We start from the raw sequence: 26859 nt of genomic DNA, 5'->3' as shown, positions 1-26859 counted from the left end.
GGATTATATAAAATGTAGGAAATAATTTTTCCTGATTTACTGACTTTTGGTGCTGGTCTTAGTGCTAAAACTTAGGGCCTGGGTGCTGTTCTTGTGCTTAAGGCTAGCACTCTACCACTTAAGCTACATTCTCATTTCTGGCTTTTTGGTGGTTAACTGGAGAGGTTCATGGACTTTTCTGAATTTTCCAGTGATTATGTGTAACCCATATTTCTCAAATGCTTGCCTACTTCCCACCAATCTCCCATGCATTTGACCATACTATATGTATTATGCAGCTATAGCTAGACTTTTTCCCTTCAGGCACAGTGGGGTTTAATGGGATCATTTTTACCTAGACTTATGAATACCCATTTGTTGTTCTTAGCTATTATTTTACCTTCTATTGTTTCACTGAATACCCATCTATTGTTCTTAGCTATTATTTTACCTCTATTGTTTCTCTGAATACCCATTTTTTGTTCTTAGTTATTATTTTAGCTTCTATTTCCATCCTTATTTGAAAAAATCATGTATTTAAAAATTATGTTTCATTCATTGTTATGTTTGAATTTGTTGCATTGAATTGTCCAGTATTATAATTTAAAAATGTTAATTCTAAAATTATATTTTGATACTTAATTTTGATGAGATAAATATATAAACATACACAAGGCTTTCTAAGAATTTAGCCATACTGCTACTATTAATGGTCCATGGCACTTTAGAGACTTCTCAAGTAGGGTTATTTCCTTATAATAATACTGTAATATTTTATACTGTATTTTTATACTTTATAGCTTCCCCAACCCCAAGCTGAGGACCAAACTCAGAGTCTTGTGCTTGCCAGGCAAGGCACTCTTCTGCTGAGCTAAATCCCCAACCCTGTATTTTTATACTTTAAAGAAACATTAGAGTCCTCTTGGAAACTCTAAAGAGCCTTTAAGTATTTCATAGCACTACCTGAAATGTCGTTCACTGCTACAAATCATTTTAAAATATTTCATCTTGTATGTAGTTCCTAAAAAGTACATGCTACCAATCACTAGACTTAAGTGGCTTTCAGCAGAAGACATCCATCTCTTAAAGGACACAATCATAACTGCGGTTAAGCCATTTAGTTTCTTTCTTGGTTCTTACAGTCTGATGATAAAAGACATTTAGACTAAAAGAATATTCATATTCAGAAATAAAGTGATAGGGTGAGCCATAGTCTGATGACTAAGCAAAATAATCTAATTTTACAGGTTTGTGAAAAGACTAAGTCAATGCACATAGAAAAGGAGCAGGATATGAAGTTGTCTTGAGTACTCTTGGTTACTGAGTACCCTTTCCCAAATCTAAACTGTTTGAAGTCTGATTTTATTTCATTTTTTTCCTTAGACACTTGAAACTTTTATTTTGCTGTACACTCATCATAATTAACTTAACCCTGAATATTTTTTCAGGGTCCCAATTGAAATAAATAATACAGAATATAAACCATTTTGCAAGACTACCCTGTTCCATGATGGAACATTCAAATGAACACTATGCAAGCATACACACCCTTAAATATACTATATCTCTACTGATTATGAGTAATGATAACTTCTAACTCATAAATCAAAATGTTCAGCTTCTATTCTACTTCCTAGCAGCTAACACTCTACCTACAACTGGCCATAGATTCAAATTCTAAAATAAGTTCCTCTCCACTCTTTCAGACAGGTGCCATATATTCTCTTGAGTACATTCGTCATTGTTTCAGAAAGCCATACAAATCTAACCATTTTGAACCACTGATTGTTTTGTCATCTTTGGCTATAAGTTTTGACTATAAAATTTGAAAGGATATTAGTTTAGCTCATAGTTTAAAAGACATACACAATAAAAAAATATTAACGATAATTCTACAAGAAAAATCTTTTTTGGGGAGCGGGGGGTCTGGTCGTGGGGCCTGAACTCTGGGCCTGCGTACTGTTCCTGTTCCTCAGCTCTTCAGCTCAAGGCTAGCACTCTACCACTTGAGCCACAGCGCCACTTCCAGCTTTTTTTTCTGCTTATGTGGTGCTGAGGAATCGAACCCAAGGCTTCGAGCATGCAAGGCAAGTGCTCTACCACTGAGCCACCTTCCCAGCCCAAATCCTGTTTTTATTAAGAAAAACTGAATAAAAAGCACCATGTAAAGATCAAAATAAATATATTTTATGATTAGTGAAATTAGACTAAGAGTCTTTTCTCAAGTATCCTCAGTTACTCAAATTTTGTTTCTGCCATACACATAAGTATGGGGAAGTCAAAGCCATGAGACCTATTAATCATGAATACTATTTCTTAACCAGTAATATTCAATAATTAAGATAATGATGTGTTTACCATGCAAATACCCTTAGTTCTGCATGGTTTAGAAGCTTTTCTTTTCCAGAGAGAGGAAAAGCTAGTAACATTAAAGGTATAGAGGATAGCAAATGGAAAACAAGAGTGAACATTCATGAATGAGAATGTGGAAACTGAAGATGAAGCTTAGTAGTAGAACACATTCCAGGTCCTGGGTTTGACCCCCATATTGGGGAAAAAAGAACAACAGGTAAGGCCATGCATTTCTACATGAAAGGGAGAAAACTACATAGAATGCACTTGGGATACATGTACTAGGAAACTTATGGGGATGAATAGCTAGTCGGAACTTAGAATTCCTTTAGGAAGATAAAATTGTTTCATCTCTCTCTATTTTCAAAGTTTACAAAAGCTGCCAGTAAAGAAAAAATGTTTTATTAAAGTATAGGGGGAAATACTTCATATTTATTATTTAACAATATCTAAGTTATGCAATGTCAATATAATATTAAGGTACTTTCTGTGCACATATGAAAGTCATTTTCTTAGTAGTAGGTGAATAAAATACTATAGAAACATAGAAGAGAGGACGTTAATTTGGCTTTCAGAACCTGAAACAAGACTCAAAGAATGAGTTTAACTTTGTGGAGAAAAAAAAAAGGAAGAGTATGCTGTTCCAGAATAAGAGTTATACACTAACAAGGAAATGTGACAGTGGCTAAATTGTTTGTATGTTCAAGGAATGTCTTCTATCACAAAAGGATAGTGATTAGTCAAATCTAGACAAGAAGATTATAACCAAATTCTGAGCAATACTAAATATTATTCTGTAAGGCAGAAATAATTTCTATATATTTGGAGAGCACAGACTAGTAAATAATTGAAGGACAATAGCTTAAGACTGTCAAAATTTTATTTTGCCAAGTGATGGCATTTAAAAGGAAAACCCACAATTTAAAAACCTACCATGTGATAAACTTTTACAAAAAACCTTATACTCTATATCAGCATAGAAGGACATGAATATTAAAACTGGATATATAAAAAAATCTTTTGAGTATAAAAAGTGATAAAGTTGTACTGAACTAGAGAATCACATAATAAATTAACAATTTTACTTGTTCCAGTATCTCATTTATAGTCTAGTTACTTTTTAAATTATCTACATTTAGCTTTATGTCATGTTATCAGTAGAGATTTACTGTTAATACTCTTTCAACTCAATTTAGAATAGGTGAGGTAAATGTAGAGGAGCCCTAAACCTAGTTCCTAGTTACTCAACCACTTTTCTCTAACTTTTCTTTGTATAGTGAAAGAATTCAAAAGCTGAGATATCTGGCTACGGAAAATTCAGGAAAGGAGGTTATACATGATGATTCTGAAGAACCAACATACAACAGTTAAAAAGTTAACAGAGTAATTCCAAAGAATATTGTCACAGACTTGTTAAGGAACTGGTAATGTAAGTCTTACAACTTTACCTAATTTCACCTCTGCTTTGGCATCTAGACAACTTAGTAAACAATTTGTGACTTAATTTTAGAAATAATGTGACACCCATTACTGATAATGTTACTACAATAGTAACTTTATTTTATATTTTAATTTTATCTTTTAACAGTATTTATGGATTTCATCAATTTTGGAAAAAAACACAAATGAATAAAAATAAGAGGAATAGCTATGGATTGGTTTTCAATTAATATTAAAATTTTTTAATTGTAAAAGTGCGATGTCAGAAAAGTATTAAACTACAAATTACCGCATTTTTGCTCATCACTAAGTTGTAACTAGAGGGAAAAGAATTAAAACAAAATAAAGTAAAAAATTACGCTCTAAAAATTTAGTGTCTTACAAGTCTTCCTCTTTTATCTACCTTAAGGTATGGCTTATACCATAGCTTGATATACTATTTGAATATTTGAGGAACTAGACTCTAAGGTACTGTTTTCAGAAATTATTTTCCAACAAATAATTATAAATATCATAACAGAAAGCTAATGGTTTTAAGAAAAAACATTTTTATATTAATGGTGATTTTAATAACAAGAAGATAAATGTAAGAATAAAAAGCTATGTGAAAAGAATCAGTACATTTTGGATAAAGTAAGTTTAATGTATCAGTACACTATCTGGTTGGAAATAAGGTAGCTCAAAATCTGTGTGGAATTCAGAAAACATAGTGAGCTGGTACAGTAATTAAGGAGAACTAAGCAAACACAAACTAAGCTTTCATAAATGTATACAGATTTAGTAACAGGCAGGAGTAAGACCAGGAATAAACAGTTACTTTGATTCTGTCAGATGTTTATGCTCTTAAAGGAGTCTTACAACTATACCTTGGCTATAGTTTTATTATATGTATGTATGTATGTATCTATCTACCTATCTATCTGTTTATTGACTTGTAATTATTCATTTTTACTCTGTTTGCTCTTAGAGGTAGAGATATAGTTTTTAACTTCTGGCACTAAAGACGCAAAAAATTCATATTTTCTGAATGAATCAATGAACAGCCAATTGTGTATAATCATTGATATGTCAACGAAGCTATTTAAATTATAGGCACAACCCGTGGTCAAGAACTACATAATTTTTAAATTTGCTATCAGTGACCTTTAAAATACTGCAATTCTTCTCCAAGTCCTGTTCTCTGAAACATTTTCTACTTCATTTTGTAAATAGGAGTAATAAAAATAACAATGACAATAGTAGCACTAAGAGAGACATTTCTGCTCTTGTCAAAACTACAGCAGCCTCCGTTTTACACCCCCCTTAAGGTATCTCTCTTGGCTGCCCTTTCCAGTTCACTTTGCTTGAGCCATATTCATGGACAATTTTCCTCTTGAATATTGCCATGAGCTGCCTTTGTTCGAAGAACATTATACAAGGCTCATTATGGAATTTAATTCTTTCCAGAACACTGGAATGCTGTCATTGATTACACTGTACAGAAATGAAACTAAGGTACCAAGAAGCACAGTAATTCACAAAGGCATAGAGCAAGGCAGTGGAGCCATAGGCTGTTATTTGTTACTGTTTTACCTCATTAAAAAAAAACAAACACTGTGCAGAAGCAGTAGATTCAATGACAAAACAGGTGCAGAACATTCTTGCTTCCTTGGTAAACCAGAGGTAAAATCTAAAGTAGTACATATGACAGCTAACTCCAAGGACCATATAAATTCATATTTACCTACTCAATTATCTTGATATTGATTTCTCCTTTCTGAAGCCCACAGATAGTCATAAAGTTAAACTTTTTTAAAAAGAAATAAAACTTTGGTTAGCCATAATTTTCAAAGCTACTCTCTTGGTACAGTTTCATAAATGGAATTTTCACCACAATAAATTTCTCTCCTTTGCCTCAATCTACTTAAGCTGTTGGACAGAAGATAGGACTTCATCAATTCCAAGTTTAGTATTTCTAAACTCTTTAACTCTCAGTTAAGAATTCTCACATTAAAAATGCTACATGCATAAGTTATGTAAAGAAGCATGGCTCTCAGATTCCAAAGGACATTTTAGAGGACATTGTTTAATGGGAGGATAGTAGTAGCCCTGATAAGACTGAAATTAGAAGAGCCAGAGGTTCCTGTTCCAACACCTTATATAGTTTGTTCTTGTTTTCAAAATTCTGTCACTGGCATTGTGCAGAATGTCATTTTAAAATGATAAAAAGAAACCATATGTTTAAATTCTTACTAGAATTTATGGATGCATTATCTTTACATTATTTTGGTAATATATATATATAAATATATTCTTCTAGAAGCAAAACTTATGCCATGATTCATGATACATTATAGAAAACTAAAATAATTAAAATAGAGAAATCATACCTTCTATCAATAGCTCTTGTCCATGACTGCCAAGAAGTGTACGAGATAGGAATGGGGCAAAGTCTACAAAAATTTCACGAAGAAGAGGAGCAACTTTTTCTAAAGCTCTTTCAAGTTTTGCAGTGATGCTGTTGAAATTAAGACATAAAGACTAATAAATATAATTCAATATAAAATGTCAAATAAACTTAACTTCTAAATTAAAATCTTCACAATTTATAAACCTCCAGCTCTAGCCCATAGAATAATAAAGCTTCCTGTAGAAGGGACACTGTACAGTTTCAAAGTCACAGGCTACTCAAAAGATTCCAGATTAGGATGACTACACTATGAAAAGGAATCAGAGTTGCGTCAAATGTCAAGTGTCAAATGTCAAGAAAGTTATTTCTTACATGTCTCATGTGATAATCCATTAAAAAATTGAACATCTATTATATGTTATTCCAGGTACAAGAAATTTAACTATTGCTCTCAAGAAGGAATTCCTAAAAAGCTGGACAGCTAAGGAAGTAACTAGAATTTGGCTAAACTGCTTTGCAAAAGTAGGCATTTTCTGTTTCATAAACCCATTTACTTTTCTTTAAAAATTCCTACATTATTATTGATATTGATCAAGTATTGAATTTTAAGCTATTGGCCTTACATGAATACTGTGTGGTGTTCTTGACAATAGTTTCATATTATATATAAAAATGGAGGAAGAGAACATTCTACTTAGGTGAATAAATAATTTGATTACAGATCTCTCTCTTTCTTAGAAATATGAACTTTGGCCAGAAGTCAGTGGCCTGTGTCTGTAATCCTAACTACTCAAGAGGCTGATATTTAGAAGATCATTATTCCAGGCAGAAAAGTCCTGAGAACTCCATCCCTGAATAACTCCAGCAAGAATGCCAGATGGTAGAGTACCAGCTGAGAGAAAGAAAGCAGTGAGAGCACGAGACCCTGAGTTCAGGCCCCAGTAGTGCCCCTTTGAGAAGAAAAAAAAAAGAATGTGCTCTTTAGAGAAAGATTGCTTGGAATCCTGGTCTGCTAGATGCAAGCTAGGTGATCATGGGACATTAGGTTTTTTATGCCTGTAAAAATCAAGGTATTCACAATACTTGGTGATTAAATAACACTATGCCATGTAAAGTGCATGGAAAAGTACCTGGTACACAGTGAGAGATCAATGTTAGTTTATGTAAGTTATGGAAGATGTGAGGCCAACAGATTAGACTTTCTTCTGCAGGAAAGACAAGAATGGTAAGAAATCAATGCTTCAAAATAGATTTCTTCTACAACTACAGCTGAGGATACACTTAAGAATGAAACAAGAATGAAACTAATTATGGAATCATTTATAATATATTAAAAACATTTAAAACTAAACTCTGGCATGGACTTTATTCTTTAAGCAACTCATAGGAATTAAGGAGTACTATAAATTTCTTAACGTGGAAAAAGCAAGCTCAGTACCAGCACTTCTATTTAACTTTTTCTATTCTTAACTGGGTCAACACTTTCGAGAAAGAGGCCAACATGGAACAAACTGAGGCTTGTGCACTTCCACAAACACTCGAAGAAAATGTCTGGAGGGACATCAGTAAAGAAAAAAAACAAGTGGGAAGGGCTTGGAGTGAAGACCCAAGTTTGTAGCATCTGCTTCACACTGCTACTCCTAAGGCAATCACCTACTATAAAACAGAGGTTTTCAACCCTGCTGTGGTTCAGAATTACTTCGTTTGATGAAAACAGACTTCAGTGCTTCCCTCTTACCCTCCCTACAATACTGATTCAGCAGAGATAGGCATGCAAGGAGAACATGTACTTCCAACAATTCTCAGGTGACATTGATTGAGGCTGCTGATCAGAAAACACTTTGAGACCGACTGCTCTAATGGAACGATTTAAATACGTAAGTAGTAATAGTAAATTAAGTATTAATTTAAATTACTAACAAATTAATTTAAAAGGTAGTGTAAAATGAAATAAATATTCCCTGCCCCTAAAATAATACCTCAAGTTGCCTGAAATCACAGAATAACCATTATCACAATAAATTTCTCTGACTTTTAGTATGCACAAATAGAACTTCTTTTACTGCCATCAGGATCATGTCTTAGAATTTACCGGCTAAATTAATCACCTCTATGAAGAAATGATATGTAAAACTTGTTAAAACTGAGCCTATGAGAAAAATCTACCTAATTATTGGAAGCATAAACATGTATTTTTAGTTGAAATTAAAAGAGGGAATAAAATTACTTTTGAGAAAAATTCTGGATTCATGAAAGCTCACATTATAACTATACTACTGGGTTGAATTTACTAATTATTGCAGGGCAGTACTCAAATGGTAGAGCACTTTCCCAGTAAGGTTTGGTTTCAATATAGTTCTGAAAAGTCATGTATTGCAGATCAATAAAAAGTTATGAAATTCAAATGGCAAGAAAAGACCTCCTATCCACTGGGGGGAAAAAGCAGGATCTGATGGTTTTACAGCTGAATTTGATGAGACCTTTAAAAGAGAACTAACACTAACATTCCTCAAACTCTTTAATGAAATAGGAAAAGAACACTACCAAAATCATTCTATGAAGCCAGCATTTTATTCTGGACTAAGATGTGAGGATCATAGTTCCAAGTCAGGCTAGGAAGAAAGTTCAATTAACTATGCATACACTCAAAAAGAGCGCCAAGTGGAGCTGTAGCTTTGTGCCTTGAGCAAAAGAGCTTAATTGGTAGCTTTTCTGTACACCAACAAGAGAAGATTCAGACTGGACTGAAATCAGGCACTTTTACTGTATACTACATCAGTTGATTTTTGTTTTCTTTTTCTTTTTTTTTTTTGTGGTGGTTAACTGACGCTGAACTCTGAGGCTTAGGTCTTGGTTCCTGAGCTTTTAAACTCAAGGCTGGTTCTCTACCACTTGAGCTACAGCTGCACTTATAACTTTTTCTTGTAGTTTAGAGGAGATAAAAGTCTCATGGATATATCTGAATGGGCTGGCTTCATTCAAACTCTGATCCTCAGATCTCAGTCTCCTTAGTAGCTAGGATTACAGGCCTGAACCACAGGCAACTGGCTCAGTTGAAACATTTTTAAGAAAGAACACTACTGGTTTTCTAAGGAAATTCCTCTTGCAACTTGAGAAATTTATCAGCTACTCTAACAACATTACTAACTCTAGGAAAGTAAAACATTCAAAGGAAGTACATCAGATGAAACTCTATACAACTCATGCCTGATTAAAACAGTATGATTTATGGTACAAGATCTTACTATCATGGTTTAAAAAATAATTTAGGTATTGTCTTTTATCTGTTTTAAGTAGCATGTTGAGATAATTTGTAAGAAGTCTATGATTAAAACTTTAATGCATCCACAGGTAAACGTACTGTACAAAAACCCTTAGTTAAATTATTAAATAGTATAAAAGTTTATATTTGGACTCAAGATATATTTTAGGCCATTGTGAATACAGGTAAATCAATTAGTAGAAAGCTAAATTTTTCTTACCTCCTATTATTTAAGTAAATGGATTTATAACATCATTCATAATAAAGTAGCATTCTTCCAATGTTGTATGCTATAAAATTCTACTTCATAGTCAGGACACTTTATACAATGAATTCTATTTTAATAAATCATTACCATATCATCAAGTATGGTTACTTAAATTTTGATTTCACTTTTTTTTGTATTTTCTTGTCTTAAGCATAATGTCACAAAAGATAATGAAAGAATAATTTGAGTTAGCAAATGAATAAATTTAAAATTTATTCATTTCCTAAGTCATACTAAAAATGAGAGGCTTTAATAATTTAAAAATTAATTATATTATGTGAAGAAATGTATCTAAATGCTACAGATCAGATAAAAATGATTAATTAGTGATTAGTGAATTCTATGGCAGAAATTTTTTAACCTTTCTTTTCCTTTTGGGATTACTATGGTTTGATGTCAGGGCCTCCTAATAGGCAGGTACTCTGTCACTTGTACCACACCCCACAGGCCTTTCCTGATTTAATTATTTTTTGGATAGGATATTAATTTTTTGTCTGGAGCCATTTTTAGACCATAATTCTCCTACCTATAACTTCTAGCTGGAATGATAAGCATTAATAACAACTCATGGGTTAATGACTTAGATAAGATCCTACTAATTTCTTGGATAGGATGACTTTGAACCACGATGCTCCTGATCTCAGTTTCCTATGTAGTTGGGATTATAGTGATAAGCCACCATGCTAGGCCATGGTTGATAGTTTACAAATTAATACTCCTACATAAATTAGAAAATGCATACATAAGCAAATGAAATTACTTGCTTAACTAGCACAGATGAAAAGTTAAGAGCAGGTTAGTATAAATAAGAGAAAAGCCATAGAGTGAACTTAAATTTTAACCAGCTACATATATAGTAACAACTTATAAGCATCAACTTTAAACATTTTATCTAGCTTTTGCTAAATCTCTAACATGACATATAATTTAGCTCATGAGAAAATGCATCCTAAATCTCGGAACTTGTGAAATAAGGGCATATTTATGGTATTTTTAACTACAATTTTGTAGGATTGCAGCACTAAGCAAACTGGAGACAAAAAAACCCCATATAGTTATTTTATTTCCCCATTACTTTGTAAAATTCAAAACTTACACTTCTCTCTATTTCTTCTATACAGAATCATATATATTTCAAATGCATGATGTATATATATATATATATATATATATATATATTAAACAAACAGATAAAATTACAAAAATTAAGTAATTGAAGCTAAACAGAATCTCTTGTATGCAAGAAGATTACTATTTACAGGGTAAACTGTATTCCAAATAAACGTTTTTTAAGTTTAAAGAAATATGATGCCTTTTAAAAGCTCTTTGGACTGCATTTTTGGAAATTGCTAATTGCACATTTTGTAAACAAAAAGAAAATAAACGAAATGTAAATGTAACAATTCTTCTTTTCAAGTCAACTAGGCAAATAAAAAGCCACAAAAATGTACTACAGTAAGATGAGACTATGACACTAAACTGAGCCAAAACAACAAACCAAGGAAAATAAAAGGTTGGGATAATTGTTTTAAGTAGCTGATATAAAACTAAATTAAAGCCTTGAGCTGAAGAGCTCAGGGACAGTGCCTAGGCCCAGCGTTCAAGGCCCATGACCGACCAAATAAAGGGAAAAAAAGGAAAAAAAAAAGAATTTGAGAATTTGAATATCTAGGAAGAAACAGAGGACTTCTACTTGTAGTAAATAATAATTTAAAAAATCTGAAAAGTCTCTCTTGCAATAATTAAAAAATAAGATAATCCACAGAATCCTAACTTGGTTAAGACTCATCAGAAAACTGAGGTTGTCAGGCAACTAACTAGCCTTGAAGTAAACTGAAAAGAAGACAGGAATAGGCATCTCCAAGGAGGAATGGAGGAATGGAATACAGGACCTTGTTTAGCAGGAACAAAGAACAAACATTTGTCAATGTAACACTGGTAAGATTTCATCCAAACTTTTTAATTAACTTCTAAGTAAATGTAAACTAATTTGAAAAATATGAAATTATGAGAGTTGCAGACACAAGTTGCAGTAATTACCAGGTTTCTCTAACAATTTTCACTACTCATGGGAGAAACTGAACATAGCACAAAGGATTTCTTTACTTCCATAGGCTAAGAGGAAGAAGTAACTGTGGCATGATGCATTGCCTCCATCCTTCTTCCCATCTCCTTACTGAACAGAATAAAAGCCTCAAGGACCTGGAGAAAGCAGCAAAACCTATCACTTTCAGGGGAAAGTCTATTTAAAAGAAGGAGAAATATTAATTTTTTTCAGCTCTAGGGACAGACCAGAAAACATTCTGATCCTCATATTTATAGACCTTTCATTTCCAAGCACCCCAAACTTAAGAAAAGGAACAGCCCATAACTCAAACTGAGTCTGAACCAAGACAATGGAGAACCATATGTCCTTAAACATAAGGCCTGTAAGCACCTAGTAACAAGTATTAGCAGTCTACTGTAGCAAAAAAAGAAAGAAAAAGAAAAGAAGAAATTAGTGTGGAAAATACAAGATCAAAAAGCCTAACACTTAACTAAATACAAAGTAAAGGCAGAAAAGTTCAAAGATTATGGTACAATAAAAATAACTGATGAAAAGAAAAAAAAAAAAACAAAAAAACCCAGCTCAAATCTTGACTAGAATGTTTCAATGCCTGATACTAGAGAATAGAAAAATAGAAATAGATCCATTTCAAACAAATACACATTATACAAGATTGGAAAATAAAACAAAATAGTAGAATCATAATCATAAAAGTATCAGAATTTAAAGTAACTACTGTTAAGAGTTATTCAACAGTTGAGAAGGTAGACAGCATATACAAATAGATGGGGAATTGACCTAAAATATAAAACTTACAGAATGCATAAACAATATAAAATATGCAATTCCATCATGTTAAATCCTTGAAAATAAAATCTTAGCTACAATGTTAAAAAATATTATGTGTTTGTCTGGACCAGGATAAGTGTGAATTATAAATGAGGTATAATAGTAATATCTAGGATGATGAATTTATTCCATATTTTTATTATTATGTGATTTTATGGATTCATGAACTGGTAAAAACTCATGAAAATATATCCTTTAAATGAGATGAGTTTCTACTAAATTTCAGCATCATGAACATATGGTTTCAAAAAAGCCAATCAAGAAAAACATACAAATATAAAATACTAAATTTTTAAGAATTAGTCAAATGAAAAACATAAGATTTCTATATAGCAAACAAAACCATTATAGGGATATTTTGGCATTTGATTATAGGGATAATTTAAGGAAAATCTAAAGATATGAAATATCTTTATGAATATGAATATATCACAATCATAGTTTGGAAATTAAAATTTCAAAAGATATAAAGATAAAAAATGATCCCAGTTACAAAATTTTAAAAAGTACTTTAAAAATGCCATTTAAAAAAAATGAAAACTCCACCAAGTGGAAAACACTGACAAAACTATTCTAAAATTTAAATCAAACTATGCATCATTAATAAAGCTCAGACTTTCTTGAAGAAAAACAACAGGACTTTACACAAAAATCATATTGTCCTTTATGAAAATTAAAGCTATTTTTGACCACATACAGAGGATGGACATATAACCATAGAAGACAAATTGGGTCAAAGATTAGTACAAAAGTGTAACAAAGAATATACCAGTTGCTCATGCCTATAATCCTAGCAACTCAGGAGAATGAGATCTGAGGATCATGGTTCAATGCCAACTGAGGCAGGAAGTCAATGAGACTTTTATCCACTTAACTACTAGAAAACAGGAAGGGGCAATGTGGCTCAAAGTGGCTGAATGCTAGCCTTGAGCAAAAATGTTCAGAGATAGCACCCAGGCCCTGAGTTCAAGCCCCCATGACTTACAAAAATATATATATATATTGACACTTGTGATAATATATATTGACATTTTGTGACAAAAATGGCAGAGCATGGGACATCAGAATCTTTTAAATAAAGGGTGCTGATAATCTTCATATTATTCCTTTCTCATTGCACTCATAGTCAACTCCAGTTAGAGTACACATTTAAATATAAAAAGCAAAGAAAAAAGAAGCCAGAAGATAAAAGTGGGATAAAGTATAGCCTAAGATTCCTTAATAACATAATAAGCACTCAAAAACAAAAAAAAAAAACTGGTCATCTGAATTTCATTAAAATGTTTAACTTCATTGGTCAAAAGAGAACATACTGATATTTCTAAGAAAATCTACAACAGAGTGGGAAAAGATGCACAGTACATATAATCACTGGAGGGCTAATGTTCAAATTATATAAATAATTATTCATAATGAATAAGAACAAAAGTCAATTTTTTTAATGAGGCTAGAAAAAAATCTTAAGAAGCAAACTTAAAGATCAACGAACTTTAAAAATACAGTGAAATGCCACTATGCTTAGACAAAAATAAAAGAGAGACAACTCTAAATCCTACTAAAGATGTGAAACAACTTGAGTTCTCACTTCCTGCTGCTCAGTTATTAAATTTGTATAACCACTTTGAAAAATTATTTCACATCATTGCATAGTCAACAACATGACACTAAGAATCAGTTAACTAACTGATACACATTCAGGTACCCATATCTTTGCAGTATACCTAAAATGATTAGCAGCTTATTATGTATAGAGCAGTACTGTTTGTAACAGCTAAAAAAATGAGACATTTCAAATACCTATCATCAGTAAAATGAGTTAAAAAGTTTCAGTATACATACCCAAAGGAAGAATGAACAACTTGATATGTATGAATCTCATGAACTTATTTTGGAACAAATGAAAAAAGGTATGTACGTATGATGTACTTAAAATTTCAAAGATGAAAGAGTCCCAAGATTATAAGTCATGCTAAAAATTTTGAAGAGAACCATGAGGGAATGGAGCCTGAAGTAAAGTATTCTAGGGTACTGGTAAGAGTTTATTTGTTTTGGTGATGGTAACATGAGTGTATTCACTCTTTCACTGTATTTTTGTTATGCTTGTAATAGAAATGTGATTACAGATATATATACATTTATGTATATGTGTACACTTTAATTCCAGAACGAGAGGCAGTTCACTCTAGGAATACTCTTTAATCACAATAAATAAGGCAGTGTTTGTTTATTCAACTTTCAATGCTCTCTCTCTCTTTCTTCCTCTCTCTGTAGCAAATATCTATATAGTATAGAGTTTATTGTACAATTCAAATTTTGTATTTTACTGACTCAATTTCATCAGCTCTCATTGTGCATGTTAAAAGTTGTTGAAAATTAGTAATGTACATTATAGCAGATACTAATATTATATTAGTAATATATATTAATATTATATAGTAAAATACATTACTATAATGTATATTACTATATTATATGACATATGCTTATTAATATATTTAACAGCATTCTCATTTTATACTTAAATGTAAAAATGATATTTAACAACCAACAAAATGTCAGCATATTTATGAAATATAAAGAATATAAAATTAACCTATATCACCAAGAATCCAACTACATGTATATTTTTTTCTTTTTTTTATTGTGAAAATACTGTAGAGAGGGGTTACAATTACATGGGCAAGATAATGAGTACATTTCTTATCAAGCATTGTAGCCTCCTCCTTTGTTTACCCTCATGTATGTATTTATTATGTATCATATCATTGTGATTAAAAAAGGGAGAGTGGGGCTGGAGAGGTGGCTCAGTGGTAGAGTGCTTGCCTTGTATGCATGAGGCCCTGGGTTTGATTCCTCAGCACCACGTAAGGAGAAAAAGCTGGAAGTGGTGCTGTGGGCTCAAGTGGTAGAGTGCTAGCCTTGAGTTGAAGAGCTGAGGGACAGTGCCCAGGCCCAGAGTTCAGGCCCATGACTGACAAAAAAAAAAAAAAAAAAAGGGAGAGTAGAGTGAGTAAAAAAATAGTTATGCACACCTCATGTTTTCAGCTGAATCCTCTGGCATTGGAGCAACAGTTTGCACAGCCGGAAGGTTTTTACTGGTAGCACCATTCACAAAACTAGAGGAGGAGGAGGAGGAGGACGAACCTGAATCCACGGCACCTGTTCCCAAAATAACAATTTTTAGTCTTAAATATGAATATTTTAATAAAATAATTTTAATGATGTCATTAGTATTTGCTCATTAAAGAATAAGTCAGCTGAATTTAACAACAGCATTTGGCAGTTAAAAACCAAATGGCCTTTATAGTAATTACAATCTATACTTTTAAATAACAGGCATTGAATTAAAATCTAGTTGATTTACTTATGTTATAAAAATCTAACAAAACTACATATATGAATGGGGTATAAATAAAAGACATCAACAAAAGAAAAAATTCTAGATAAAATGAAACTGAAAAAACAATGCAAGTCTAAATGTGCAATTTTTATGGTTATTTCTATGTTGAAATCACTTTAGTATTCATCATTTGAGTCATAATTTACAATATCTTAAGGATAATTTTGTGGCTCTGCAGTATCAAATGTTTGCTTTATAAAGTGATTCTGTAAAAAAGACCAAAATGAACATAATTTGAATTGATTTTAAAATACTGAGTTGTCCTCAATGATATGAAGATGCCATTTTAGAATGTATTTTCCTATAATTTGCAATGAGTATACTAAATAGTTGTGGAGTTGAGGGACATCTAGTGTTTCTAAATATTATAGTATCGTTTCATTCTCATAAAACTGAGTTACTTACTGGATTTCTACACTAATAATTATATACTTTTATGTGCCAATATTGAAATTGGACAATGTACCCAGTTTAGATGTTAGCCCACAATTCATCTGTCTGTTTGTATATAGCCAAATATTTATATGTGAATTTAAATACTTTATTCATATTCTTAAGAAGGAAGTTCAATGGCTCAATTTTATTTTTAATTGTAATAATTTGATTTAAACTCTCACCAAACTTGTTAATTATAATATTCTTAAGAGAGAAATTAAAAAGTATATAGTAATGACTTTGTTCATACAAAGACATGAGGTGATTTATTTTTCATATAACTAAATCTTAAGAAAAAGAAAAGTTTTATTCAATAAACAACAATAAATTTAGATTATCTTCTCTTCCATTGTACGTTAACAAATCCTAAGACTTTGGTATATGGTAAAGAATACATAGTATATAGTTAAAAATGCTTTCTAGAAAACCAAATAAGTGTAATGAATATAAAATTGAAATACTGGAAAGACTTTCATTTCTTCAGACAAGCCATATATAAACGTTTATTTATAATATAGATAAGCAAAAGCTGTTAAAACTCTTTAACATAATTCCAATAATAATATGTTTATCTTCTCATATATGTATATATATATATATATAAATATGTTTAATAGAGTACATTCTACTTACTACAACCCATAAATGTGTTGTTCATGATATGTCAGACTCAGGTGGTATGATAAACAAGATAGATACAGAAAGCACAAAGAAGAGCTATGAAATTAATAAAAATGGGAATAATCTAAGTAATGATAATAAATGGAAAAGTTCAAGGCTATACAGTTTGGAGAAGAGAAGACTACTATAGTCAGGGAAGAAAATCAGGGATCATCTTGCGTTGTATAAATACCTAAAATGGAATCACAAAGATTTGGGTAAGGATTTATTTAGCTAATAATCAACAGGAACATTTCTGGAAATTTACAAAAAAAAAGATATTTTAGGCAGGCTTTAAAAATCTATAGTGAGTTGGAATTTTTGGTTGCATTAGGACATTGTTGGACAATGATTGGATAAAATTATAATCTAAATATATAAATTCATTCAATGTAAAACAAAGTTTTTATTCACATGCACTTTTTGATAAGTTGAGGCTCTTGCATATCATCAAGGCTCTTAGGGGAGCTTTGCCTTCCCATAGGGGATTAGCAAAGACTATTATTATTCAGTCAATAAAGGTCACTACGTCCATGTTCTGTCACTAGCATTTTAATATACATTGATACTTTTTATACAATTTACTAATTTTTACATAACAAATTTCAATATTCATATTATCATTTACTTTTGCTCCCCAAATAATTTTTAGTAATTTGATTTCTCTAAAAGAGCATTGTAGTTTTGAGAAAACTCAAAACAGACAATAGTGTTCCCTAGAATGACCAAGAAAAACTGCATCCTAGAACTAGAGTCAAGTTCTGAAAAGCTGTAACATAAAGTATAGCATTCTTAAGATTAAAGTAATCACAAATAAATGGTAAGGGCATTTCAATTTCTAAAGTCAAATAAGAGAAAATGAAGATATAGAAAACAGAAAGAAAAAGATGAGGTATCACAAAAATATTTAAGGACAATACCTGTTGTATTAATCATACTTTTTGGTGTAGCTCCCGTAGCAGCAAATATATTAGAGGTACTGCCTGTTGGCAGCCCACTTCCTGCACTGGTGGCTCCCACAGTGGTGACAGCTAAGCTACCTGGAGGTGGCTTCTTCACAGGCACCACAACACTCCTGCACAGACAGCAGTGATACAAAATAACAAACATGAGTTCAAGATGAATTCTAATTTTACCAAAATCACATAGCCAACATTTAATTCAACTTCCCTCCCTCCATTCCAGTTTGCTTTCTTTCTTTGGCTATCTTTGATCTCTTTCTTATTTTCAATTTTAAGAAAATGCTTAATTTTTGAGACCAACTTCATCAGTGAAAAGCATATAGGTATTAAGGAAACACTGCGAAGTGAACTGATTACAAAAAAATAATTTGACAAACATTAATGCAGTATCTGGAGTTTGTAGTTCTTTCCTAAAATCGCTCCATCATGATCAGGGAATATTGGGAAATATGTGCTAACGTTAGTAGACTTTACAGGCTGAATGAGTATAGAATTTCTTGACAAAGTTTACATCACATGTCCACTTTATACAAATCACATTTTCCATGTGTAAAATGTTCATGAAAAATGTAAAACTACCAGCTACTTGGGAGGCAGAGGCAGGAGGATCAAGAGATCCAGGGAGACCAGGCCTGGAAAATGTTTGCATGGCCTTGTATCCAAAACAAAATACAACAACAACAGCAACAAAAAGGCTTGGGGAGTGGCTCATGCAGCAGTTGGCTCATGTAGCACTTGCCTCATATGCATGAGACCCTGCAAAATAAAATGAAAAAGTAAAAACAAAAGGTATTAATAAGGAAAATATGAAGTCTCTTTATAGAAAAGCTAAAACTTAGTTATGGCATAGTGACATGCCTATAATCCCAGTACTTGGGAGATTGAGGCAGGAGGATCTTGAGTTTGAGGCCAGAACAGGCTACACAGAAATATCTTGCCTTCAAAAGGAAAGAAAATGGAACTATAGATTAATAAGCAACATCTATGGTAACTGCTATTTTATTCCTATTTTATATTACTTTACTCTTTTAGACTTTATTTTTCTATCAAAATTGCATTGGTTTTCTACTACAAATGTTATAATGATAAATGAGGCGACAAGGTATTTGTTTAGAGAACAATTTAGCTTTTGAGTCTTGACTTTTTGAAAACAGGAGTGCAATATTTTCCTATATTATTTTCAAATTTTAAAATTAGTTTCACTTAAAAAAAATCTAAGCTTTGCAATGTGTTAAGTTAAAATGATAAAAAACAGGTTGATACCCATCAACTTAAAACAAAAATATGAATAACAAGATTCTTTCTAAAGTGATAAATATACAGATTTCCATGCAATGAAAGCCCACTCCCTTCAAATTTTATAGCACTCCAAATTTCACAAATATTTTCCAAACATTATCCAATAACGGTGGTTAACTTGTTTAGAAAAAAAGTTTTATGAGATGTCTTCAACTAAACCTTTCTTGAAAACTAGTGCCAGACAATACACAAAAATTTTAAACCTAATATATATCCTTTAATGTACCTATATTACTACTTTTCCATTAAAAAAGCTCTACAAATTGGCATATTCTCAAGTATTTAGTTTAAACACGTTTCCTTAACACTAACATTTTTCTCAGAGACGTTTAAGCTCAACATTTTTAATAACTAATTCAATGTTATAAACTAAATTTATAATAATTGTGACTCCTTTTAAGGGGAGAGGCAATCCTGGGGATCAAACTCATTTCTGACCCTTGTGAAATAGGAGATAAAGCACTTGAGCCTATCTCCGGCACCTTTTTGTATTTGCTACTTTTCTGATGGAACCTTGCTTCTTTTAGTCCTGGCTAGTCTGACCAAAGTCTCCATCTCTTTAGTAACTAAGATTACAGTATTGACCCCACACCAAGCTTGCCTGTGATTATTCTTCTTAATTTTAGAAAAACTTAAATCTTTTCTTAACAAAAGGTATTAACAATCTTAAATAATTTACTTATGCTACAATTTCCTCCATTCTTTTGCTCACAATATTTTCTTCTTTTTTCTGTAACAATGATATAATAAAATCCTTTCATCTCTATCTTAACTTTCAACGATTTCACCAAAAGCACCAAAGCACTGGTCAGTTCTTAGCATATGGTTTCATTTATTTCATTGTGAGGTACTGTGACATTATACAAGAAATACAGAATGAGATATTTTTTCTGCATCTCTTAAAAATTCTTGTGGATAAAGAAGTATAGGCTGAATCAGGGGCCAGTGACTCATGCCTATAATCTAAGTTATTGAGAAGGCTTAGATCTGGATGATAGCTGTTAATGCTGGCCCCAACAGAAAAGTCTGCTAGATTCTATTTCCAAAATAAACAACATAAAGAAGGTTGGAAGTGTGGCTCACATGTTAGAGTACCAGTTGAACAGGTATAAGGATAAGTTTAAACCTCATTTCTCATAAAAGACAAAAAAGAACAAAGAAAAAGAAAATAGACCTAGATTGACTGATAGAGCTTTATCAAATGAGTTTGCAGATAATAGAAAAACTATTACCAAAGATTACTATCAGATCAGGGGTAATAAGTTTGTTATACTTCATATAAAAGAATCTTAGTAGTGTTTATCCATAGTAATATCCAGTGAAAGAGATATAAGAAGTAAGTGGCACTGTACAAAAAATTTGTATCTCTGGTTTCTCTTATTTGCAATAACGAGTATATGTCTAGGATAATCTTACGAGGCAAGCAGAAAAGGTCAAAAGCTATGTACATATGACCATATAAGATGATGCTAAGCGAAATGAACCCCAAGATATGGACACAAGAGATTTTTATCTTTGTCACTGTTGGGTTTTAAAAAATGTACTATGTGATTTTTTTGTTTCTTTTGTATATTCTCCCCCATGGCATTACTCCCCCCCCCCCCCCCCGCCCCCCACCCCGCATCTTGTATATACATTTTTCTAATTTGGGAAGGGAAAGGGAAGGGAAATAACAAAATGCTGAAACAAGATACAGGTTGACCCATTGTAACAATGAGATGTGAAAGACATTATGTTGAAAATGAACTTTACAACTTTGGAGGGGGGAGGGGGGAGTTGGGGAGATAAAGAAGATAGGGATGGTAAAAAAACAAAGGAAATAAAAACTAAGGAGGGGATAACAATGCTAGATAGGAAATGTACTCATTACCCTATTAATGTAACTACAGTATCTTTTTTTGTTTTTTGTGGGTTTTTTTGGCCAGTACTGGGCTGGAACTCAGGGCCTAGGTACTGTCCCTGTGCTTGTTTTGCTCAAGGCTAGCCCTCTACCACTTGAGCCACAGCACCACTTCCGGCTTTTTCCGTGAATATGGTACTGAGGAATTGAACCCAGGGCTTCATGCATGCGAGGCAAGCACTCTAACACTAAGCCACATTCCCAGCACCACTGGACAGTATCTTTCCAATAAAAAATATATATTAAAAAATCAAATCTCAAATTACTATACTTGTAGCTTATCAACAAAATTTAAAAATATTGTATTTGAGTATAGTACAAAAATATAAATATAGAAGCATAGTGGCTAAAGTAGCCAACTTTCAAGTGTCTACAGAGCTGTGTTAGAATACTAGTGGATATGAAAAAAAAATCTCAAGTTCTATTCTCTTCTCTGTTAAAATGAGATTTCTAATGCTTTTCATTGTATAAGATAGTTAAGAAAGACAAAAGGAGATCCACATGCAAAGTGCTCATCATACTACTTATGATATTGTAGAAGAGTGCTGCATTTTAACTAGTATATATATATATATATTAGCAACATTACCAAAACTGAAAGAAACAATAATCCTCCAATAGTACACTCTGGTCACTCCTCCTGAACAAGATTCTATGAGCATCACATTTCAAGACTAATAACAAATAGCATCATATCTGTAAGGGAAGAGTTAGGATGGCCTCATATCAGTAAAAACAAGTCATATGAGGAGAGGCTGAAAGGATCTGAAAACTACAAAAAAAAAAAAGAAGAGAAAAATAACAATGTTAAAACCAAGAAGGAGCTTCCATATATCTCAAATAACAATTTATTATTGGTGATGATAGCCTTATTCACTGAGTAGTACATAATAAACTGAATTACTGAATTACTGAATTTATTCTAACTCAATGCTATAAATTTGAGATGTGAGCTAATAAGATCCTTTTATTCAGTCACCCATTTAACAGATTTTTTTTATTGTGAAAATACTGTACAGAGGGGTTACAATTACATGGGCAAGATAATGAGTACATTTCTTATGAAGCATTGTAGCCTCCTCCTCTGTTTCCCCTTCTTATCCCTTCCCATTTTCCACCCACCCAATCCTCCTTCCCCCCCACAAGTTGTGAAGTTCGTTTTCGACATAATGACTTGTACATCTCATAGTTGCAATGAGTCCACCTTGATCCCTATTTAAATGATTTGTTTTTTTTCCCTTTCCCTCCACAAATTATACTGACATCAAATACAGTGAAAGCAGGGGTTATACCATGGGGAGGGACATACAAAGCAACAAAGAAATAATCTTATAAGTGTGTTAGAAACAATCGCATGAAAGAAAAAAAAAAACATTTGAATACATATCTTAGGGTTCATTTCCCTAGATCAACTTATCTGACCTTTTCTGCTTGACTCATACATAATACTAGTTATTGCAAATAAGGGAAACCAAAATTATATTAAGTGAAGTAAGCCATTTAACAAATCTTTACAGAGCAGTGTATTGTGTTAGGGTCTGTTTTAATTTCTAGAGATATAGCCACGTATAGAAAAAAAATTCACTGGCCTGCTATTTCTTGGTGGTTTGCACTGTGTTTACATTCAAGACCTTTGTTCAACAAGCTTGTTTGCTTGTTGTTTTATCAGCATACCTCCAACCCTGCTTTTTTGCTGCTACTTTGGAGATTGGGGTCCAGTGGATTCTTCTTTTGACTGACCTCACCCATGATTTTCCAAATCTCAATTTTACTGATGTAAACAGTATCACAGCTAACTGTCCTCTTGGCACTCATGTAATAAGAGGAAGAGACCTAAATGGGAACATATCTGAATAAACATACTATTTTGAGTGGTAAATGTTACGAAAACTAAAGCACTGAGAGGAGGAATATTGTTGAAAGAATAGTAGTTAGAAGACACACCAAGAGCAGATAAGTGAGAAAACTGAAAGGTGAAGAAAGAAGCCATGAAGGTATCTAGGAGAAAGTGTTATAGGCAACATTGAAAAGTCTAAGAGATAACATGAAAAAGGCAAGAAAGGCTTGGACCACTGAGCTTTGTAGTTTATTGTGAGTGAGGTAAGAGCCATCAAGCCCTTATCAAAGGAATAGCTATGGTTCATCCTGGCTACTAGTATCATGGAAGCTGGGAGCCTGATGAGAAAGAACACTATAAGCAAGAAAAGATGGTGAACGGTTGGAATTGGAATGACAAAGGGACAGGTCAGAAGTAAGAAAGGAAAAATCTGGCAAGGCTAAGGAACTGAATTTGGAAAAGAAGTGGATCTAGGGACAAGAAAAATAAAAACAAAATGCAAAAAAAAAATAGCTTCCTTTAAGCAACTAGAAAATTAACTATCATTAATTAAAAGGGGAAAGACTGTGTTTGAGTAAAATAATTATTAAATTATTAATCATGAAGATAGTGAGGTTGAATTGGTAAATGGATAGGCAATCCTCTAGTTTAGGAGAGTGGTTTAGAATGAGATATAAAATATGGGAGCAACTGTCACCTACTTGGTTATTAATGCCAGGAAGGTGAAGAAGATCAAAAAGGACTGCAAATAGATAGGAAAAGTGGTCAGAGAGTAGAATCTAGAGCTCCATTAATTATGTCTGTTAATTTTATTTTAAAAACAAAGAGTACTTCTTTGTACCTCATGGTTGTCCTATCAACTTATTTTAACCTGACTTATGAACCATAGCCTCTATACGACTACTTAGTAATAAACTTTTAAAATGTGCAAAAAATCAAAAAGATACTGAAAAAAGGATAATTTTACAATTATTCATAGCTCTTTATAAGAATCTCTTTCTTTTTCTGTGTCCTTAGTTTTTTCTATAAGATTAGACAGGTTAGGGATACAATTGTACTAAGAAATTTAGGGGCTTCAAAGTAAAAAATGATCTATCCCATGCCTGAGGGATCATACGCATACCAGAAGGGAACATATGCATAAACAAATGAGCTATGCAATTTCTTTCAACAATTGCTCAACATTAGTTATGTCAAGGACCTCGCAGATATAGTACTTTCTTCTGGTACTGAAGTCTTTTAATCATGCTAGGAAATACCTATTTATGGCATATCTGAGAGTAGATGTAGGCCATTCATTTGTCACCGAAATTTAGAACTTCAGGCCATTTAATTCCACTAACTCCTTGTGTTTGTAAACTAGATTCAAAGAGACAGTTAACTGATCACAGTCACAGAACTAATTAAATAATAATCAAATATTAATGACCAGTTTTAATTTCCAGATAAGCTACTCTAACAAGGCTTATAGATGCTAAATATTTATCTTGAAAAAAAACCCTGCAAATTAGGAAAAAGTAATGTGCTAAACATTTTAAGGCAATATTACTATTGACTGAAGCTCATCAGAAATCTGATGTTTCCATTGACTATGCTTCTCTATCTTGTAAAATATTTGATAACACCAGTAGGAAAGCAATTGAGTGTATCATTAAGGCACCTATTAAAAACAAATACTTTATTCAACTTACTGATCAATCCCTGTAAATGACAGGTGAAACAAAGGTAGAACATTGGGGAAACTAGGATGCAACAAGGCTGTGTCAAAATTGTACCTTCTAGCAATTGGCCTTTAAGTCCAATCAGCAGTTATATAAAAGCCTAATGAAAACCAGTTTGTAGTGGATAAAACTAGAGAATTTTCCATTTATCTTTTAAGTGGTATATATAAAACAAACATTTTCAAACAGTAGCAATAAAAACACAAAGTGATGATTCTCAAAAGTACTTTTCACATTCTTACATAATTCTTTACTAAAGAAAGTCATTGTCAGAAGATTCTATCAACTCTACTAAACATTTTACTTAATAAAAAGCTAATGAAACTATGAAAAATACTATTCTAAAAACTAAGGTTCATGTTTAATATGAATTCTAAATAGATTGATTTTATTGTGATATTACTTATAAGACAGATTTAGAGACATTCTTTTTTAAAAAGTTAAACACTTAGAAGCAAGATATTAAAGTTGAGGAAAATAATATATATATATTTAAATAGGTCAAATGGAGTAATTTGAACACAAAAGGGTGTGTGAAATAAAAATGGCAAGAATTATATGTTTTCTATAATATCCTAGACTTACAACAAATTTTAAAATATAATAAAGAAAATGAACTGAGAAACATACTACTATCCTTTTCTTGTCTTACTAAACTAGAGGCACAATTAATTGGAATATAGGGCTAAAATTTTAGTTTGAAAGATCAGAAAAAACTTCACTGATGGTTTTAAAGAAAAATAAAAATGATACAGTTACTAATACATGAAAAGTAATAGTTTGGCCAGAATATTTATTTCACCATAGTTCTGTAATAGAAATCTATCAGAAGAGTTAGCACCGTTGATAGCACTGAATTCTATGATAAGATTATTATGCTTTTCTGTTAGAAAAAAACACATTTAAAGAAAAATGCACATTTAAATCTTTACAGATGGGTGCAGGAAAGAAAAGGAATCACCACTTTCCTATATTTGTAGATAAAAACATTGACAGTATTTCATAAGCAAATTGATGAAATATGTAATTCTAAAAATTTTAAAGTAATACTAAATTTGATGTTGTAATCTCCTTAATGAATATATTATAAACTTCCCAATACTAAAATTATTCAATGCTCCATTCTACGTAGGAAGAAATAATGTACACAGAACATAATTTTGCAGAGCTCTCTTGTATCAGTTATTTTAGGAAACTACTCCCAAACATGCAATCTAGAATACAGGTTAAATATAAAGAATACATTGTTAATATATATGTAATGGAATCAACAAACAATTGGCCAGCAAATGTAAAATAATAGATTTCCATTGGTATTACTTAATGTAATAGGAAACACGACTTGGTTACAAAGAATACAGCAATTGAGATTGCTGCTATATTTAACTGAAGACAAAAAATGAGAAATACTTTATTGATAGAGAGAAACCCATGATAATTCTGTGTTTGAAACTAGTATCATTCTGTACTTTCATTCTAAAGCCTGTCATCTTGGATCCTATTTTCAAAGAATGTGATTTGATGTTAAAAGACATGTCATAACTTGGACTTCAGACTTCAGTGCTTCAGAAATATGTTTATGTACCTCATAATGTAATTATAGTTACTTTAAGACAGATAAGGCAAATGGTAGCAATACACTAGAAATAAAATGAAAAATGCAGTGGTCCAGAGGCTCTTCTGGGATGATGTGTCTGAAAAGCTGCTCAAAGCTTCAGAGTTTGAAGTTAAATTTTTGATGTTGTCACTCTCAATCTATTGAATGGCTGACAGACAATCAAACCCGTCTGGCTGGCTGGCAGCTCATTTTGCTGGCAGGTGGCAAACAATTAGACACACCAATTTGTGCCTCCTGATGACATTAAAGCATGAAACTAAGTTGTATGCAGGGCCTAGTGATTTGTGTGAAAGCATTTCAAAAATAATACTCTTTGCCGTGGCAACTCATTTCAGACTGCCACCTCCCATTATGGGTTTGAGCAGTGAAGACGACAGACTTGAGTTACGTTCAGTGCAAGGCCGCTTCTGTTCTATCCGTCATCAGTGCCCCCTGAGACCT

General features: G+C 32.2%; 1 protein-coding gene across 2 annotated transcripts in view; it reads right to left on the bottom strand.

The window, feature by feature from the left end:
- Nbea (neurobeachin) overlaps nucleotides 1-26859 on the bottom strand; it is a 532882-nt gene that overhangs the window by 335955 nt on the left and 170068 nt on the right. For both annotated transcript variants that reach the window (XM_042685587.1, XM_042685588.1), the window contains exons 32-34: nucleotides 18002-18156; nucleotides 15619-15745; nucleotides 6141-6268 (exon numbers count right to left, since the gene is read on the bottom strand). In XM_042685587.1, the coding sequence (XP_042541521.1) occupies nucleotides 6141-6268; nucleotides 15619-15745; nucleotides 18002-18156 (410 nt within the window). The remainder of the gene's footprint in view (nucleotides 1-6140; nucleotides 6269-15618; nucleotides 15746-18001; nucleotides 18157-26859) is intronic.

This window comes from Dipodomys spectabilis, unplaced genomic scaffold (genome assembly GCF_019054845.1).
Source record: "Dipodomys spectabilis isolate Male_0828 unplaced genomic scaffold, ASM1905484v1 ptg000095l, whole genome shotgun sequence".
NCBI lineage: Eukaryota > Metazoa > Chordata > Mammalia > Rodentia > Heteromyidae > Dipodomys > Dipodomys spectabilis.
Note: the sequence above shows the minus strand (reverse complement) of the source record. Positions and strands in the feature narration are given on the sequence as shown.